Source organism: Leptosomus discolor, chromosome 15, assembly GCF_034619465.1.
Source record: "Leptosomus discolor isolate bLepDis1 chromosome 15, bLepDis1.hap2, whole genome shotgun sequence".
Classification (NCBI taxonomy): domain Eukaryota; kingdom Metazoa; phylum Chordata; class Aves; order Leptosomiformes; family Leptosomidae; genus Leptosomus; species Leptosomus discolor.
This window is the reverse complement of record NC_141405.1, coordinates 18,438,624-18,457,833: the sequence shown is the minus strand read 5'-3', so window position 1 is coordinate 18,457,833 and position 19,210 is coordinate 18,438,624. Positions and strand designations below refer to the sequence as shown.

General features: G+C 48.8%; 1 protein-coding gene across 2 annotated transcripts in view; it reads right to left on the bottom strand.

Annotated features, from left to right (window-relative positions):
* MYOCD (myocardin) overlaps positions 1-3,968 on the bottom strand; it is a 114,782-nt gene extending 110,814 nt beyond the window's left edge. For both annotated transcript variants that reach the window (XM_086473624.1, XM_086473625.1), the window contains exon 1: positions 3,821-3,968. In XM_086473624.1, coding sequence (XP_086329750.1) covers positions 3,821-3,968 — 148 coding nt within the window. The remainder of the gene's footprint in view (positions 1-3,820) is intronic.
* Between the last annotated feature and the right edge of the window lie 15,242 nt (positions 3,969-19,210).

Sequence of the window (19,210 nt, the reverse complement as noted above, 5' to 3'; positions counted from 1 at the left end):
AAGGCAGTCTTGATGCAAGCTAGAGAAGAGAAGCAAAATGTTGTACAGGTGTTCCCACGGCACAGCTGCCCCAGATAAAGTCCAGGTGTGCAGCATGATGGGTTTGGGTAAGATGGCTTGAGGGGTACGGGGTAGAAGCTGTTACCAGCTGAAGAATGTGATCCTCAGAGCATTGATGTTTCAGGGTGTAACCCCTGGCCCTGGTGTCAACATCTGAGAGGGTTTCAGATGGACCCGAGACGGAAAAGCAGCTTATGGATCCTAAGGATGCTTAAGGTGCTGTCAGGAGCTGTTATCCAACCAGCAGGCAACTCAGTTTATTAGTCAGACACAAGGTGTTAAAGAGAGCGTATTTGTTTTCCTTGGCCCAGTAATTAGGCCCCATATGGAGGGTGTTGCCCTGTAAGCCCCTCTCAGACCCCAAACTGGGGGTCAGAGAGCACTGAGCCTGCGGACGACTGAGCCTGTGCAGGACGCACGTACTGAGCACCTCTGGATCAGGGTGTGATGAACTTTGGTACCTGCACAATGGGACTCTGGTTCACATTGTGCAGTGCAGACACTGTTCCTCATCGCTTCCAGGCTGAAGGCTCCAGCACCCTAGGGAGGCTGCTGCTGGGGACCCCAGTGCCCTGCAGGGGCCAGTGTGTCCGTTGCACCATGAATTATTTTACTTCATTTTGTATCTACCTTTGTGTGCAGCCAAACCAACTCTGGGAGGAATAGATGTGTGGGCAGAACACCATGTGTCCTCACCCTGGGAGATGCCACGAGTTGACCCTGTGACAGTCTCACTACATGGACAGGTGAAATGGGTTGGGTAGAACATTGGTTGAGAGGGTGAAGTCACCGTGTTGAGCTCAAAGTGCCTGTCTCTGGCAAGGAAGAAGTGCAAGAGCCCATGGATCCAGGACCCAGCCAAGGTGCATGCACAATGGATAGAGTGCTGGGTCTAGGCAGATCTCATCTCCAAACCCAGCATCACTAGTGACTTAAGGAAGACCCACAGCCATGTTTGCTTTAGGCTTTTCCAAGACAACAGTTCACAGCTCTGCCCAGTTCAGGCCAGTGTGGATGAGAACTTAGGAGGAGAATATGTCACTGATCATGTAAACACTGTGGGCTGTGGGATTTGGCACAGTCACGGTAAAAGGGCAGCCTGACGGTGTACCATCCCAGGGGCAGGAAAGGGCCAGGGGTTGGGGGTACAGATGGGCAGGCAGATGTCAGGATTCATGCTTGTTGTAGAGGTAACAGTCTCCATTTTCCTGGACCTATGCATCCAGTCCCGGGTTTTTGTAGGTCCTGATGAATGGGCTTTCTGCTTGCTCAAATGTGATTTATTTTTACAAATTTAGATTAAATCCCCTCAGCCATTTTTGAGTAATACTAGAGTTAAAAAGAGTATTTTCCTATTTAAAAATATTCTAGCTAGACTGTTTTTATTAAATCAAAGTTAAGTCACATAAAGACCACAGTTTGAAAGTTCAGACTCAGACAGGAGCTAGTCCTCTCTGGGGAGCTGTGTCCTTGACAGACAGATGTCTGTCCAACACCCACCAAACCACCAGAGATCAGCAGCCTGCAGCTGGAAAGAGCATGGAGTAGGGACCAGATCCTGCCTGGCTGAAGTGTGCACACCCTGTACCCTCAGGAGATGGGATGCAACAGGGCAGGTCACACACCTTGCACTTACTTCTCCTTAATATGCCCTGGCAGATCCCTAAAGACAACAGATGGGAGTTTCACCCCTTTCACCCAACTTGTTCCCAGGCATTCTCCTTCAGCTGCATAATCTTGGATGGTGAGTCTCTGCTCCCTCCTTCTGCTCTCCCCCATGTGTTTGTGGGGTGAGGGATGATGGTGGGAGTGGTGAATATGGCTGCCCTTCATGGGGGTGGGATAAGAGAAGACACTGAGATCTTGCTTTTTCCCCACAGCAATCCCAACTACTCACCCTCCACCCTGCAGTGAAGGGATGGGGTAGAAGGTCCCAGCTGTGACAGCCCAACAAATGGCGTTGAGTGGGACAGGGGGACCCTGCTTCAGGGCTCTGCAGTGTCCTGCAGGGCAAAGGGAGGCGACCATTGTGTACTGCTGTGGAGGGCAGCCTATGGGGCCACGGGATGCCCCCCTCCCTCTTCGTTCCCTGGCCAGGTGCTTGTCAGGCTGCGCCACCAGCCCTTCGGGAGCTGTCACACCAGAGAACATCATATCAAAGGCAGTCCTAGGTGCCACATGACATGCGTGACACGTGGTGGGTCTGCCAGATCCTGAGATGATGTGAGATGAAGGGAGCCGGCTGTTCCCAAAGGGGGATGGCAGGAAGAGCTGAGCCCCTACGCTGTCTAAATGTGCAAAAGAAAGGGAAAAGCAGCAAAAGCAGGAGAGCAAAGGGCTGGAGGGATGCCCATACTGTGGGGTCTCTTCTCGCTTAGAGACTGCAAACAGCCCAGAGTAGAGGGGCTGCAGGGGTGGAGCTGTGTCCTGGTGGGCCACTGCCCCGGGGGGCATGAACTCCTGACACAGTGTCAGCTGCAAGGCAGATGCTCACGGTGCTGCAGGGCTTAGTGCAGTCGGTATCTGCATGTCTGCTGGTCATGCTGGGAGGCAGCTTTTGCTGCCCATAGCTTTTGCCTACGGGCACCTGGAGATGTTTCTTTCTTTGCCTTCCCATAACAAAAAACGTGTGGGAAAATGGATGCAAAAAATAAAGGTGTGAAAGCTGCAGAGAAAATGTGGGGCCTTTTACATCATCAAACAGTCTGGCCTTTTACAAATCCATGTCATCTTTCCCATTATTATCATATTATCTCAGGTATACTTTGATATCTGGGACTGTACAAAAGAAGTGCCCTTGCTGGTTTGACTTAGTCTGACTATGGGCAGACTCTGGGCCTGGTTCTCTGCTGTGTTACTCCAGTCTGACACCAGTATATTGCCATGATGACATCATTTGGATTATTTCTGATTTATAGTGATTGAGAAAAATTGGTCCTGTACAATAACGCAAACAATCAAAGACGCAAAGCAAAAATAGTGCCTTCAAGCTGCACTTTCACATTGCATGATATTCTGAGGACTTATTGTTGAAAGCCTTAGAGTGCACAAAAGGAATTTTCTTCATTTCATATATTATACAGTTGCCTGAAAGAAATGGCAAACAACTCCTCAGCCTGAGCATGCTTTGCGCAGGCTGAATTGTGGGGTTTTCTGTCCATCTACCAACAGATCTGCACTGAAACTCGCATCAGTATCTGCCAGCAAGACTAGTTGCTGGACCCATGACCAAGGAAAGACAAATGACTCTTGCAGAGGCCTGGGACAAATTCTGCTCTCTGTTACATTTATCTGAAGCAATTTTGCTGAGGATAAAGTTACCTGAAGCACCGAGTGTTCTGTGAGAGAAGAACAGGTTTGTCAGTGCCTCTGCACGCAAAATACCATTTCTGTTTCTTCTCCACTAATCAACTTCACATCACCCTAATTCCCCAGCAAACCTCATTACCACAGTCAGAATACCAGTCTCTTCCTAAGACCCTGAAATGCCACATTTCAGACAAAATTATATCAAATGCTTGGATCACAAAGAACACGGTAGCTGCCTCAAGTCTGACAACAGCATTCAAACCTGACCCAGAAACACTGAGCTGATGGGCCACTTCCAATAAATCTTAAACTGTTGCCATCAGAAACACCCTCAAAAGCACCACACATAAAAATAATGATGACTGCAAACACAGCACGTGAGAGAGATCATAAACTAGTGTCTATCCAGTCTCACTACCCCTCTCTTGGCACCGCTGGGTGAGGAACTTACCGTTCTTCCGCTCTGCAAAGGGTGGTGGCTGGAGTTTGGTGCCATCTCTCACTTCGCTGGCAGCCTTTTCTTTGGATGCCTTTTCTTCTTCATTTCCACTCGGTGCATTTTTGCAGTCCAAGCTATCCTGCTTGATCACACCATTCATCACCGTGCCTGAAGGGACTGGTCCAGATTCTGGCTGCTCCACTTTGAACGATCAGATATGAGAAGCAGACACCAAAGTGACCTCTGGAAGAGAAGAGGAGCAGGTAAGGACGAAGTCCCCAACAGACCCGTGGAACAGTAAACAAAGACTGGAATTTTTGAAACAATCAGACCACAGACAATTAATTACTCCATCTGTTCTCCTGCATTAGAAACGTTACAGGGGAAGACTTCAGGATTCTCTATTGCCTGCTTGACTCTGTTCTCCTTGTCTGCTGGGGCTGCATTGTTGGCTGCTTTGATGGAAGAATTTCCACCCATACGCACAGAATATTTGCAGAAAGTCAGGGGTCATACGAAAAAACAGTCATGGGGCAGCCATATGAGAGAGCTCTTGAGCTATTAGACAGAGAGAACAGATCTACAAATGAGAACAATCTTTCCTTGTATCAGGCTCTGGTTTGCTGAGAAAACTGGGTGACATAAATAATTCCACACAACACAGAACAGGCTGCTAACTACATAATACAAATAGCAAACGATGAGTAGCAAACACCGGTTAGTTTTTACACCAGGAAGTGTACAAGCACCCTGAAAGCAAAATAGACATGCAAAAACTATTATTTGACATAAAAGTTGTGATTACCAAACACGGTAGACTTAAAGCCTTTATGAAGAATTCAACAATGTTAGGTAAAAAAATTTGAGAGTTTTTGAAGGATGGGGGAAGTTGATTCTTTGTTCACCATATTGTTCTACTCCAAGGTTTATGTGGGCTTAAGTCAAAATACATCAGGAAAACTCCAAGGAAATCCTGCAACTTCAGGTTGTGCTTCTACAAACACCTGGGCAAGGAGGTGCTTCCCTTGATGACACTCATATCTCACCAGAATGAGGGAGGGGAAGGATTCAGTTCACGCCAAATGTATTTGTGGGATGCAGGCACGTGACCCAGGAGCAGCTGCTGATAATAAGCACGGCAGAAGAAAGTTGAAAGGACCGTTTCAACAAAGTGTTGTCCAATAAAAAATCTCCAGATGCTAAGTGAAAGTGAATGCCTGTAAGAATCAGCATCAGCTCCTAATGAGTCCCATCAGGATAGAGCTGAGGAGAGCTAAAAAAGGTCATTTGTAGAGAACAAGAATAGAAAAGTGCAAGATTGATTCAGTGATAAAATCTGATTTAATACAAAAAAGTTACCAATTTACTGTATAAGGAAGTAAGAATAGTTCATTGTATACGATACCATCTCCTCCAAGCTACGTGTGCCAGGACTGTCTCACACCCCTCTTCCTACCCTGTACCAGCAGGGATTTTGCCATCTGCTTTCTCATCCGTCTCACTGTCTGCCCCGAGCTGCCCTAACCATTCCCCCCACAGCTGCCCCCCACTGTCTGCAGGTCAGATGCTGCGTCCATCTGTCCTTTACACTGAGTTTTGTTGCTGGAAGATTCCATGTAGGGTGCCCATGAGGTGAGGCACTGGTCAGGGAGGAAGTCCCGTAGGTGCCTGCGTCCTGTTATCGCTTTGCAGGTGCGACATAAAACTGTCCCAGTGTGGATCACCTGGGACAGACTGTGCCCGTACTCAGCTCTGCCGTCTGGGCTCTGAAACAAAACATGAAACCACTCTTGATCCAAACTCAGTCCTCATCACCTCTGCTTGAGCATTTTAGCTTCCTTGAGCAGCTCATGGTCTTATTTCTAGTGGTGCAACTGCTATGCAATGCACCATCCCCACTGTGATGGGCAACCAATCTACTGCACATTCATCCACTGGTGGCTGTGGGGCTACAGTCCCTCTTTAGCACAAGCAGCATTAGCCCCTAAGTTCTCTAATTCATGACTGATGTGGAACATGCAAAAAGTGTTTACATTACTGTTTAAAAATGAACATATTTTTTTTAACTTTTAGAAGTTGCTGATATGATGCATCTCTCCAGTGGAAACAGTGGGTGATGACAGGACAATCCAGCAAACTGCATCTGCTTACAAAAATGAGACTTTGTTCAACTGAACACTAAATCTTTGATAAATTAGTCAGGGCTTTGGTGACGTACATGTTGAACCAATATGACAGTTTTATATGGATTATGATTATTAATGTTTTTGAAAAATAGAAAGCGTAAGCCAGACATCCAGTGCCGAAGCTGCAAGACCACCAGCAGAGGCAAGAGTCTTTCAGGAAGGCTTCTTACAGGCACTGTGTATAATCTTTTTGAACTCAGAGCATATGCAATGTTTTAATTTGCAGTGAGTGTACTGGGGTCCTTACTGTCTGAGCCAGGAGGTCACGCTGCGACCCTGGAGATGCATGCTTTCACAACCCACTCAAGTACCACTGGCTCAATGGTGTTTTTTTCTGAAGTAAAATTTGGCCTCAAAACACTCCACATTGTTCACTTGCTTCAGCCTAAACTGATTGTATTTACAAATCTTAAGCACACTTTTGAGCCTCAGAGCACATCTCCCATCAACCACTGCTGCCAACACATAAATTGAGAGGCTATACACAGTACAGGCCATGGTCCATCTCTCTCTGCCTATAAATATTAAATTAATAAAGCTGGACTACCACGGTAGCTCATGGGTACTTCCTTGTAAGACACTGGTGATCCTCTGGAGCAGATGCTTGGTTTACAAGACTCCTTGCTTTTCTGTTCAGAGAGCAATGTAGCGCGGATGAGGATCAGATTCACCTTCCCCTAGACAAGCTTGCCCACCCATAAAGGCCCAGATGGGCCTTGAATGTGTCTCTTTTCCAAGGACTTCAGCTCACATATAAATCCAGGATATTCTGAGAGCAGCCTCTATCAATCTGGTCAGGCAAGGGGCACCACAACCACAGCCTCCCCAGCCGGATCTTTTCCTGAGCTGTCAGTGCAGATCCACAAGGGCCAAACACTTCATCTCATGTATGACTTTTCAGAAAAGGCACAGATTTCCTGGGTGATGCAACAACTGCATCCCATTGCCACTTCCCGGTGCTCTTCAGGCCAAAACTGAAGGCGTTGGAACACAACTCTTCAGCTCTGGTGGAGAAGAGAAGAGGGAGAAAGCACAACGGGCACAAAGGCCCCTGGTCCCTGAAGCCTGGACCTGGGTGCTGAGTTTGTCACTGAAGGAGCCCAAGCCTTGGGACACAGACCAGGCTGGATGGACTCTTCTACTGACTGCCTCTGGGCAGTGACTGGACAGGTCATACCACTCATGGCACCATCTCACACATTCCCTTCCTTGACTTTTTGAGTCACAGCATCGTAGGGTGCTCACACGTTCCCCAGTGACTGTCACCTCTTGTGTCCCTAATGCCTGCTGCTGCTGAGCTTGGGGCTGTGACACAGGCAGCTTGCATTGGCCCTGCCCTGCAGATCGACCGCGTTCAGCAAACACCCTTGGGTGCTGCCTTCCTCCCACTCCTGCCGTTGCAGGAGGAGGTATCAGAACAGCACACCCAGACAGGCTGCCTCTCTCCCCTTACCCTGCTCCCCAATCTCCTGGGCAGCCAGTGCAGTGCTCACAGACACCACACACGTTTGTGAGTCTGTCCTTCTGGGGGACATGTAGACTGAGGACTGTGCCAGTCTGCAACCCTGGGGGGTCCTGAGCGCTCAGACACTCAGAGATCCTCAGTCCTCCTCTCCGAGGATGAATGTTTCTGCACGGAGGGAGCAGGTTTGGAAACCAGAAGCTGGGGCAAGTGCAGCACAAGCACATCCCTGGTGACTGGCATGGACCTGGCTTAGGGCTGCAGGGTCCCAGGCCTCCCTTTGGTCTTCAGTGTTCCTCACGGTGCAGCCAGGGTAACTCACCGAGGAGACAGACCAGGTGTGGGGGCAGATTGGTGAGACCAGCTCTGCCTCAAAGCTGGTGGTCAGGAGGAAGACACAGTTCCTGTTCCCACCGTCCATCACAGCAAGGGGCTGTGTGTCTGCTGTTTCCTCCAGCCTCCACTTCTCACCTCTGCTGAGCCCCGGCTGTGTCCCTCTGCCACCGGGCACCTCCCAGCCCACTACCAGCAACCTGCAGGCAGGGTCACAGCTGAAAACTGCTGGGCATCAGTGCTAAACCCAGAGCTATCCCTGACCTCATCAAGCCTGGGTACTTGCTACTACTTGGGATTTCCAGAGGTGCTGCTGTTAAATCACTTGGCATTAACTGGAGGAAGAGCTCAAGCACACACCATCAACCCACATGCATGTCACCCAGGACTCTGCAGCCTGCTCCGAGACTGTCACAGCTGTGAGACAGATATTTTCCTACACAGAAAAACTTTCCATGGTTTTAATCATTTTTTCTGATCTCAAGTTGAGATAGGAAGATATTGCAAAATAAACAAGAGGAAAAAAAGGGTACCAGGTCACTCATAATTTTTCATTGGATATTTCTAACATATTTTAGTTTTTTAAACATTTTTAACTTCTTAGAAGAAATGAACTAAACCATTGAAACTAGAAATGATTTTAAGAAGTGGGGAAAAACTTTAGGTTTATCTCTCCGAGAAACTGGTTTGGCTTCAGCAGCTCATCTTCCAACAAAAAAATTGTTTGGCTGGAAACTTCCTAAACTGAAAAATACACTGTCCAGGTCTCAGCAGTCCCCGTCCAGGTCTCAGAAATCCCCTTCCAAATCTCAGGTCTCCACACGTGAAGCAAATGCCTGGATCAAGCTTCTTTCTAGTTTTCCAGGTGTGATCTTCATGCCAAGGTGCGCACCAGAAATAGGTTCTACCACACACTGGAGGAAAACAAGACCCTTCTTGAGCCCTGCTCTGGTATCTAACATAAGGACAGACACTTCTGCTCAGTGCCACTGCTGTCCTGCAAGTACATCTTAGCAACCCAAAAAGAAAAGAAAAAGAGGAGACAGAGAGTGTCTCTGCCACATGAAGCATGCAGGGCCCTGGGCTTGATCCTAGTGTCTGAGCAGAGCCCTGCAGCACCATTTGAGATGCTCCTGCTCGACAGGCGGGTAGGACACAGAGCCTACAGCCTATGGCCTGCATGGGATTAGGCTCCACACCTCGAAATGCACTTTGCGTCTAACCTTTTGAAATGTCTTAATGAATGACACTTACATGAGGCTGGGTCCTGCTTAGATTACCGTGATGTCACTTTGACGGTCTGCACAGTTATTCCCTGCACAGCATGGACCCGTACATCTAACCTTCACTTTCCACCTTCTCACTTTTTCCCCTGTGCCACTGCCTGCATGCACTGAGATAGGAACGGGCATAGCCTACACTTCCTCAGATACTGGATTCATTTAAATCCTCCCCTGCTTTCCTGTTTGCTCTATTGGAGGTTAAAGTGGAAGTAAATGCATTTAGAGTTAATGCATGTGTAGTGCCTCTTAAGCAATCGTGACCCATCATAAAACTTTAAGTATCCAAAGAGAAAAAACAGGAAAGAGATGTTCAGAGATGCAGTTCAGCCTTATCAAATTCTTCACGTATTTGTTGTGGTGTGTTTTTACTCCTGGGCTTCTGCTTGCAGGAATGTTGCTGATAAAACCATCTCAACAAACATGGACTTTGTGTGTTTTAGCTGATGTTTACAGTGCTCAGACAGTAAGAGTAGTTCTGGATTCCCATGGGCAAATGCCCTGTGGACATTCGCACTGTCTTGTTCCAAACGCTGATCAAACCCTGCTACGCACAAGATCCAGCAGGAATCTTGCCTGGTCCTCCTTAGAGCCATGTCATGTTTGGCAAAGCAGAAGACAACTCTGGCAACTTGCCCCTGCACCCAGAACAACAAGAGACTTTTGCTCCTCGGAGACCATCCTGGGGCTGCCAGGAAATGCACCACTGCTATTATCTCATTGTTTTCTTTGCAGACAATGTCCTTGTTGGACGATTCCCCTCATTGAACTCCCTTGTGCCTCCTCAGGGATGCAGAAAGCCCCATCCTGTGACAGCACTGAGGGCAGCAGCACGGCGTGGAGCCTACAGGCTGTTTCCCACAGATCTGTACATTCCTCCCATGCCCTGGAGAAGTGACCTGTTCACCACTTCAACCTCCATGCAACAAGCTGCAGCTCAGAAGGAGTGCCCAGAAAGGCAGCCAGGGGACTTCCCTAGTGAATGGAAAACAAACCTGCCACAAGCCTGGGTACCCTTCTTCACTGACAAGTAGTTCCATGCAGCTTCTTGTGCAACCGCTCTGCAGGGCCAGCGCCAGGACCCACTGAACAGAGCTGTGAAAACATGATGCCATGAAGTCTTCACTCAAGGCAAATTCGCCTCGTATTTGGTCACATTGATCCCCACGCTCAGCAAGCCTTGCCAACTCTTTGCCCCCCCAGGCGTTTTAGGATAGTATCTCCTTCCCAGCCTCCAAATTCCCAGCGTGATATCCGCTCCAAGCTCCTCATAGGCCATGTGGCCTGAGACGGCAGCAAAGAGCCCAGTGATGGGAAGTGGCAGCTGTCTTCATCCAGGACAGCTCGTGGCTTTCAGCCTGGGGAGGATGATGAGGGATAGGGGCTGTTCTCAGTGGAGCATCTCAGCTCTGGCCTCATCCCTGTCCCCTTGAGCTACTTTGAAAAGGAGTGATTTCCCCTTCATTTTTCATAGAATGAAGCTTTAAGCAATGAAAAATAGTAGAGGAAGTGGCGATCAGGAAACGGGTTATTACCCCAGATCCTCCCAAGATTCACCTCTCTCTCACTCCTCTAAATAGTCTGAAAATATCTGGGACAAAATCAGACTCACAAATTGTGTGTTTCTGAAATAATTGATCTTAAGGTTTATGTGTCCTCCTGGTGATCAGATTCACTGGTGCAAATTCCTTGAGAACGGATGCCCTGCTTGTGCATCCATGTCCATGGCACATCTGCTGGCATCCAAGTGCCCCTCCCAGGAGAAGGACTCCCTTATGCTGCACTGTGAGCACCAGCAGGCTGGTGTGACCTCTGTAATGTAATTTATTATGTTCTAGTAACACCCAGAAGATAATCTGGAGAGTACGTATCATGTGCAGCATTGCAGGTGTTGTCATCATGTGGAGGCAACGGAAAACAAACACAGAAAATGGCGGAATTGAGAAGAACCTTAAAAATAGGACTGAATGACTATAGTTTAATATGGTGGCACATGGTGACCCTCACAACAAGGTAAGGCTGCCAAGTCAATGTGTTGTCACAGTGAGGTAGCTAGACTCTAACATTATGGCAGGAGATGTCTCCCTGGAGGGCAACCCACCTGACAGATTCTGACTATCATCAGGACATGGATTCACAGAATGGTTTGGGTTGGAAGGGACCTTAAAGATCACCCAGTTCCAACCCCCTGCCATGGGCAGGGACACCTCCCACCAGACCAGGTTGCTCCAAGCTCCATCCAACCTGGGCTTGAACACTGCCAGGGAGGGGGCAGCCACAGCTTCTCTGGGCAACCTGTGCCAGTGTCTCACCACCCTCACAGTAAAGAACTTCTTCCTAATATCTAATCTAAATCTGCCCTCTTTCAGTTTGAAACCATTACCCCTTGTCCTGTCACTACACCCCCTGATCAAGAGTCCCTCCCCACCTTTCCTGTAGCCCCCGTTTCAGCACTGGAAGGCTGCTCTAGGGTGTCCCTGCAGCCTCCACTTCTCCAGGCTGAACAACCCCAACTCTCTCAGCCTGTCCTCATAAGGGAGGTGCTCCAGCCCCATGATCATCTTTGTGACCCTCCTCTGGACTCGCTCAAGCAGGTCTACATCTTTCTTACACCAGATGCCCCAGAGATTGACGCAGCACTGCAGGTGGGTTCTCACCAGAGGGGGCAGAATCACCTCCCATGACCTGCTGGCCACGCTTCTTCTGATGCAGCCCAGGATGCAATTTGCTTTCTGGGCTGCAAGCACACATTGCTGTCTCATGTTCAACCAACCATGTTCATCCACCAACACCTCCAAGTCGTTCTCCACCAGACTGCTCTCGATCCACTCATCGCCCAGCCTGTATCTATGCTTGGGACTGCCCTGACCCAGCTGCAGGACCTTGCACTTGGCCTTGTTGAACTTCATGAGGTTTGCATGGGCCCACCTCTCCAGCCTGTCAAGGTCCCTCTGGATGGCATCTCTTCCCTCCAGCGTGTCGACTGCACCACACAGCTTGGTGTCATCAGCAAACCTGCTGAGGGTGCACTTGATGCCACTGTCCATGTCTCTGACAAAGATGTTAAACAATGTCAGTCACAGTACCCATCATTGAGGAACATCGCTCATCACTGGTCCCCACTTGAACATTGAGTCCTTGACCATGACTCTTTGAGTGTGACCATCCAGACAATTCCTTATCCACCAAGTGGTCCATCCATCAAATCCAGCATATGGGGACAGCCTGCTCCTGTGCCTTTAAGACCTCCTCCTTGAAGAACGCCCAGCCTTTCTGGACCCCCTTGCCCTTCAGGACTGTCTCCCAAGGGATGCGCTCGACCAGTGTCCTGAACAGCCCAAATTCACCCCTCCGGAAGTCCGTGGTTGTGGTTTGGCTGACTCTCCTCCTAACTTGACCAAGAATAGAGAACTCATTTCATGGTCACTAAGCCTAAGATGACCTCCAACTATCACATTTCCCACCACTCCTTCTCTGTTCGTAAACAGCTGGTGAAGGAAGGCACCTCCCCTGGCAGGCTCCCTTACCAGCTGTGTCAGGAAATTCTCTTCCACACACTCCAGGAACCTCCTGGACTGTTTCCTTTCTGATGTGTTATATTTCCAGCAGACATCTGGTGAATTGAAGTCCCCTACGAGGACAAGGGCAAACGATTGCGAGACTTCTGCCAGCCGCTTGTAGAAAGCCTCATCTGCCTTTCCTCCTGGTTGGGTGGTCTAGAACAGACTCCCAGCAGGATAGCTGCCTCGTTGGTCTTCCCCCTTATCCTTACCCATAAGCACCTGGCCTTGTCCTCACAATCATTAAGCTCTACACAGCCGAAACCCTCCCTAACATACAAAGCCACCCCACCACCTCTCCTTCCTTGCCTATCCCTTCTGAAGAGCTTGTAGCCATCCATTGCAGCATTCCAGTCCTGAGAGTCATCCCATGAGTTTGAGTTTGTTCTGGAGCTCCTTGGACACCCCAAAGATCTGTCAGCCCTCTTTATCCTCCTGCTTTCAGTGTTGCAGAACTGACACTACTGCTATCTTCCCTTGCTAGCAAATTGCCCATGAGCATGGAATTGATGAGTGTGGGCATGCCTGGCAGAGCCTGCAGCATGGATAGGATCTGGGGTAAGCCCGTGGGGACATTTCTGAGTGATGAACTGTATGGAAAAGGCAATGGCAAAGCACTTCTGTTCCATGTCTGCCTGCTGCTTCTGCAAGACCTTGAGATTGTTAGAGAAATATTGGGTCAATATTAACCTTCCAAAAGGTAATAGCTTGAAAGCTTTGCTAAATAATGAGCTTTCTCAGGGGAACTGGGAGGAGGCCTGTGCTGTACAGAATACCTTAGCTGACATCTGTGCCAAATCCAGTTATGCCCACTGCCAGCTGTCTGATCAGACCCAGAGTACCAACAGTCTCCAGTAAACATCCAGGGCCTTGAGAACAGCATGTCTTGGGTCGGCGACTGACCCAGCGCAGCTATCAGAGCTCTCTGTGGTTGGCATCCCTCTGACCAAATGTCATGGTGAAACTGTCGGCACTAGAGCTAGGCACTCTTGTGTCCCTTTGCATTTACCAGGGTGAAATAGGAATTTCTAGTGCCTGGCTGTGAGCTGAAGTGCAGATGAGATGATCTGCTCCCAAAAGCACCCATTTCTTGCCACTGGCTGTAAAAAACCCTGTAGGATGGACTCAAATGGAGAGGTCTAGCATTAGCTAAGACAGTGGCCATATTGTACCATTCCTAGTATTTTAGGTTGTTTAACCCACAGCTGCAGCTTTGCTTGGAGTTTCTTCATTCATAGCAGCTTGAAAAAAAGTTATTTTTTTTGCTCCAAATGGTATTTAACACAGCCCTGGTCGCTCTACAGCCAGCAAGCGAGCAATTAAGTCCTCCTCACATCAGACGCCACAACAGAGGGTTCACATCGTTGTCACTGGTGTGGCTGGGAGTGGAAGTCTGAGCACTTGTACATCATGTTGCCCAAGAGAGCTGGGAATTTTGGAAAATCTCGGTGCAAGTGGAGTACTTGCTCTGTGACTTATCAACATCGTACTTAGATGTCTCATTGAAGCAGCGCTCCGTATGTCAGCAGTCAGAAGAGACAGGCTTTTTGGAGACCCCGCCAGTGTGGATAAGTTAGGTGCTGGCACAGGGTGGAGGCTACTCCTTTTAAATGCATTGTCCTCAAGTTTTGACACCTTCCTTTACGACACCGCTGCTCCTCTGCACCAGCTCTGTATTGGCACAGAGGCAGCCCCAGTGCCTGGCACTGCCTGGGGAAAGATGTCCCTGCAGCCAGCACGCTGCTAACAGGACCCATCCACAGGAGGGGTGTGAGTGATGGATGGTGGTGTAAGGGATGGATGGCAGTGATAATGCTGGGACATTGTACTGTGCTCCAGACACACACAGCAAACACTCCAGAGGGAAAAGGGGAAAAACAGATTCCTTCCCATAGGGTGAAAGAATGAAAGCTTTGAAAAAGAGAGCAGTCTGCCTGGGCAGCAAGACTACAGGAGCCATAGGAGTAAAATTTCACTTCTGGATGTCAAAGACAAAGGACATGTCTTTCTGTTGATGTGAGGCAGGCTGAGCACTCCAGCTGTCTCAACTCCTGATCGTGTACAGAGCTTATTCAGGTCTGGCCATGGCAACAACATTGAAGGTACAGGAGGCAGACCCAGGGCTGCCTTCCTGCAGACTTCATGTTGCCTAATGCCACGACACAACCCCTGTGGAGACTCCATCACTTTTCCCTAGTGCCCTGTGCTGATCCCTGACTCCTGTGAGCAAGCCTCTTGCCACTGAAGCCAGCCTGCTGTCACGTTCATGACCTCTTTCCACGCTGAGGAAGAGATGCAAACATGAAGAAGGCCAAAGCTACAACCGTGCTCCCTACAGTCCCCAGAAATGAAGTACAGTAAGTAAAGATGGGCTGGAAGCTGAGCCACAGCACAAACTTACACAGTCAACCACAGCCTCTGCCCTGACCGTGGGCTAGCCCTGGGCAGGGCACAGGGGCTACAAGCCCTCATTACGTGGACTGCTGTACTACTGCCCTCTGCTACAAGCACTTTGAGTTTTGTTGGCTGTGGTTGTGGTTTCTGCATTTGGCGTGAGATTAGAAGTACTTAAGGATTGCAGTTCGTGTGCTACCTGGCATTTGCCACCAGTTCATAGCTCTGCTCATGTTTTCAGGACTATTTCCTAGCAAAACAGTCTGTTAAAAATACTACTATAACTTTAGCGGACAACACATGCAAATAGCTCTGAGTTAGATAAAACACCTCCTTATGAATCTGAGCCATGCTTGTAGTTTTTAAAATAATCTCAAAATAAACTTAAAAATCTTAAAATAAGCAGTAATGTTCTAAGTATGCTGAAAAGGCTCAAAAAGCAACTATCAACCTCAAATTTGTTCTTGCTGCTTGTTCTGTTTGCAAAACTGCTTTTAGGCTAATCTTGTGAATTGTCCAGGTCTGATTCATGAGTCCTATGTGCTGGAGCTGGTGGTGCTTGGATCACACTGGTTAGTGCCAGGACACTGGATGCAGGATCCTGCACACCTGGGGACAGTCCTGTTCCCAGCAGCCTTGGTGGGCTAAGGACACAGGCAGGATGAGGCTTCTGATAGAAGTAGCACTTATTTTGAAACTGTTATTTGATTTGCATTTGTTTTATTTATAAATGTTTAGCAATTAACTGTTTCTGCTAGCGGCAATGCCACCTGGACTGTTTACGAAGGATAAACCGTGTTCCTAATCTCAAGGAAACAGCATTGTTTTCAGAATTTGGTTTAAATGCAGCTCCAACCAAAACCTGCATTTTTCAACGGTGAAATGGGAGTCGCTGGTGCCCCCTAGTACTCAACATCACCAGCATTGCCATTGCTATTAACACAGACACTGCTTGTACAACCAAGTCATGGCTCTGACAGCTACATAATGAGCAAGTTTCTCATTTCAATGAAATGTGCAGGATTCCTGAGGCCAAGCCCTACAGCAGGCTTACCCATCCTGCTCTGATATTCTTGAGCTCATGGGAACAAGTGTCCAAAAATTCCAGGCTGAGCTTTCTCACAGCATTACACTGGATTCAGGAAAAGTTTTACTGACATGGAGAGCTGTCCTGTAATTGGCAACCTGGAGTCTTCCACCAGAAAGAGGCAAGGTTGGTTTGCCTATGAAAATCTGCAGCATCAAAATGAGACACTAGCTGAGATCCCTCGGCCCACATAGTCTGTAGCTCGGTGCTGGGCAGGGAAGCTTCTGTCTCAGACCTAGGTCTGCTTGCCATGCTCACATGGCATCGCACAGTGTGAGTGCCCTTTGCACTGGGTTTGTGCAAAGTGTCCATGTTCCAGAGTTGGTCCCTTCCCAGCACATCCACTAAAGGCCAGCGGAGCCCAGCTCCCAATTCAGGTTTTTCTTGCATGTGGATTGGGGCACTGCAGCCACCAGGCAGGTCTAGCTGTGATCAGCCACTCCTGAAAGGCTCTCCCTGCACCACTTGCAGCCCTACCAGCAGCTGCCTCCCCACATTTCTGCATGCAAGAGTTGGCTTCTCTTGTAGAAGGCCATTTGAATGTCTTTGGTTATTGCTGCATCATTTAACCGTGTCCTAATTTTGCAGCATTTGCGGTTATGTCTGATCTTTGTCTCTCTTATTTTGTTACATTTTAGAAATGTAATAAACAAAATCTTTCTAAAAGAAAGAAAACATGGCAGAGATTTCAAATGGAAAATGAGCGCAAACTGGACCCATGCCTCTTTATTAGATGCCAGAAGTGGGGAAAGAAACAAAACCAGCAATGACAAACACTATTAATAAAGTGATGAAGGCGGTTCTCAAACAGGAGTGCAGCTGGAGGCAGAGCCAGCTCGCTGGCCTTGGACGGTCCCTCTGCCCAGCACAGGGGCCTCGCCAGCTTGAGTTGGCAGAGGGAGCATTCAGTGGGTGGGAAAGGCCACAGACTGACCTAGCAGGGCTTTGGGAAAGGTCCCAGACTGCTGGCAGAGGACTTGTGCCCAGAGGGTGTGTTCCCGCTGCAGCAGGGACTAACCTGAGCCAGACTATGGAGTGGACCTATGCGTTGGGTCGTCATGCCCTGTGGCTGTGGGTCTGAACACTGAATAAGAGCAGATCTGGTGACAGGCACCACATCCAACCCTGCGTTTCAGCTTGGAGACCTGGAGCGTCTCTGTCTTCAGCTACCCCAGAAAGCAAGAAGCCAGGAAAGGCAGGGCAGCTGCTCATCTCTGTAGACCCTGTCATCCCCTTGCACAGTCTAGCAAAGCTATGGGGTGCATTTGTCCAGACCTCTGTCTCTCTTGCCTTCAACTGTTGGCATGGGCAGCAGTTGGGGCACTGTGTGTCTGCTGCAGAGAGGGCAGTCATGCCCTGGTCTCCCCCATTGAATTATCTGGGTTTCGGTGTGCATCCTGTGCAAGCCACTGTCACTGCATAAATGAACAGAGCTGCCCAGTAAGAGCTTTTAATAATAAAGCTCCATAGGGAATCCAGTGCATAGTCTGTCTTCTTGTGTTCATTGATGATGTCAAAATATGCTTTAATATGGAGAAGAGTCAATGGAAAGTGCCTACAGCTGCATGGCGAGACCAAGGGGAATGAGAACGAACAGAAAGGAGGTCCTAAGTGCAGGGATAAAGCACTGTTCAGCCTTTAAACCTGCACCACAGCACTTTGCACCAGAGCCATCCCATTCTGCACCACACAGATGAGACATCTCAGAGACAGAGCAGCTGGCCCTGTGCCAGCACATGGACATCCTTTGTGCTCAGGGGTGGGACAGAATAGCTCACAGTGTCACATCCCCGACGTTGGATGCCCACAATGCTCGGCAGTGCTGGGAGCAGGATTCTGACTGCAGAGCACAGGCTGGACTGGGACTGTGCTGTGAGGGGATTCCTTCTCCAGTGTGTTGTGCTCCCCAGCTACCACTGTGGATCAGTGCTGAGCCCTACTGACATTTCCAGGGCAGTCTGATTTTCTGGAAAATGCATTGCTGTAACTTTCAGACCACAGACACTTCAACTGGAAACCAAGAGTGGGACATGGAAGCAGCTGCCACAAGCTGGAAGTGGATGTAGTGCTCGTGTGACGGGCTCTGCTTCAACACTTCCCTCTGTAGGTTTCGATCGTGCTTCACCTCTCTGCTCCCAGATCTAGTGTAGCCAAGCCTGGGATGTCCTTCAGTCTCCTGCTGGACTTGCTCAGTGCTGTATGAACCAAGGGACCAGGCCATGTGGTCATAACCAGCCCAGGAGCCCCTCTCAGTCCCTCTCTAGCTTGGTCGATAGTTTTCACAAATGGGAACCATCTTGAGGCAAAAGACCTATCTTGTGGTTTTGCAGTGTTCTGCAGGAGGCTCAGGTCCCCACTTTGAATGAATGGTGATTGCAAGATGGTCCCAAGCTTGAGAGCACCCTGAGGTGGGTCAATCACTCATTGTCCCATGGCAGCTACGCCCGTTAGAGTGAGCACCTGAACCGTTCACAGGCTGAAGAAAGGACACACACCAAGTTCTGCAGGAGGCCCCAGTATCTACAGGAGAGAGATCACAGAATATTCATGATTATCATGCTCATTTCTCTATAGAAGAATGCAGGACTATCATGAGTCTTTGGGTCTGATCTGCTACAATGATCTCAGTAGTTTAACTTCTACCTGTTCTCCCTGCACCCACAGGACTTTTAAAAGTGAAACTCCTAGGTGAACCCAGGTGAACACACACTTCATCCCATAAAGGAAGGAAAAAAATGCAGATGGACTTGACAGTCCAGCTAAGGGCAAAATGCTGTGCAGCTCCGAGTCCAATAAACGTATCACTATGAGCAAGATACCTCACGCAGGTACACAAGAGTGCTCAGACACTTAAAGCAGCACTGCATCAGATCCAGAGCTCATCTCTAGCCAAAATGCTGTGTAACAAAGCAAGCTCCTTTCTCTATCCCAAAAGGCAAGGCTGCATCAGGGGGAAAGAAAACTTGTGGTTCCTTCAGACAACTAACTAAAGCTCTGTACCATGAAGGTGGTAAACCATAGTGCAGTAAAGAATATCAAGAAGATATGAAGAATGTCTCTCTTTTTAGCAGTCTTCCAGAGATAGTAGCAAATGAAACAT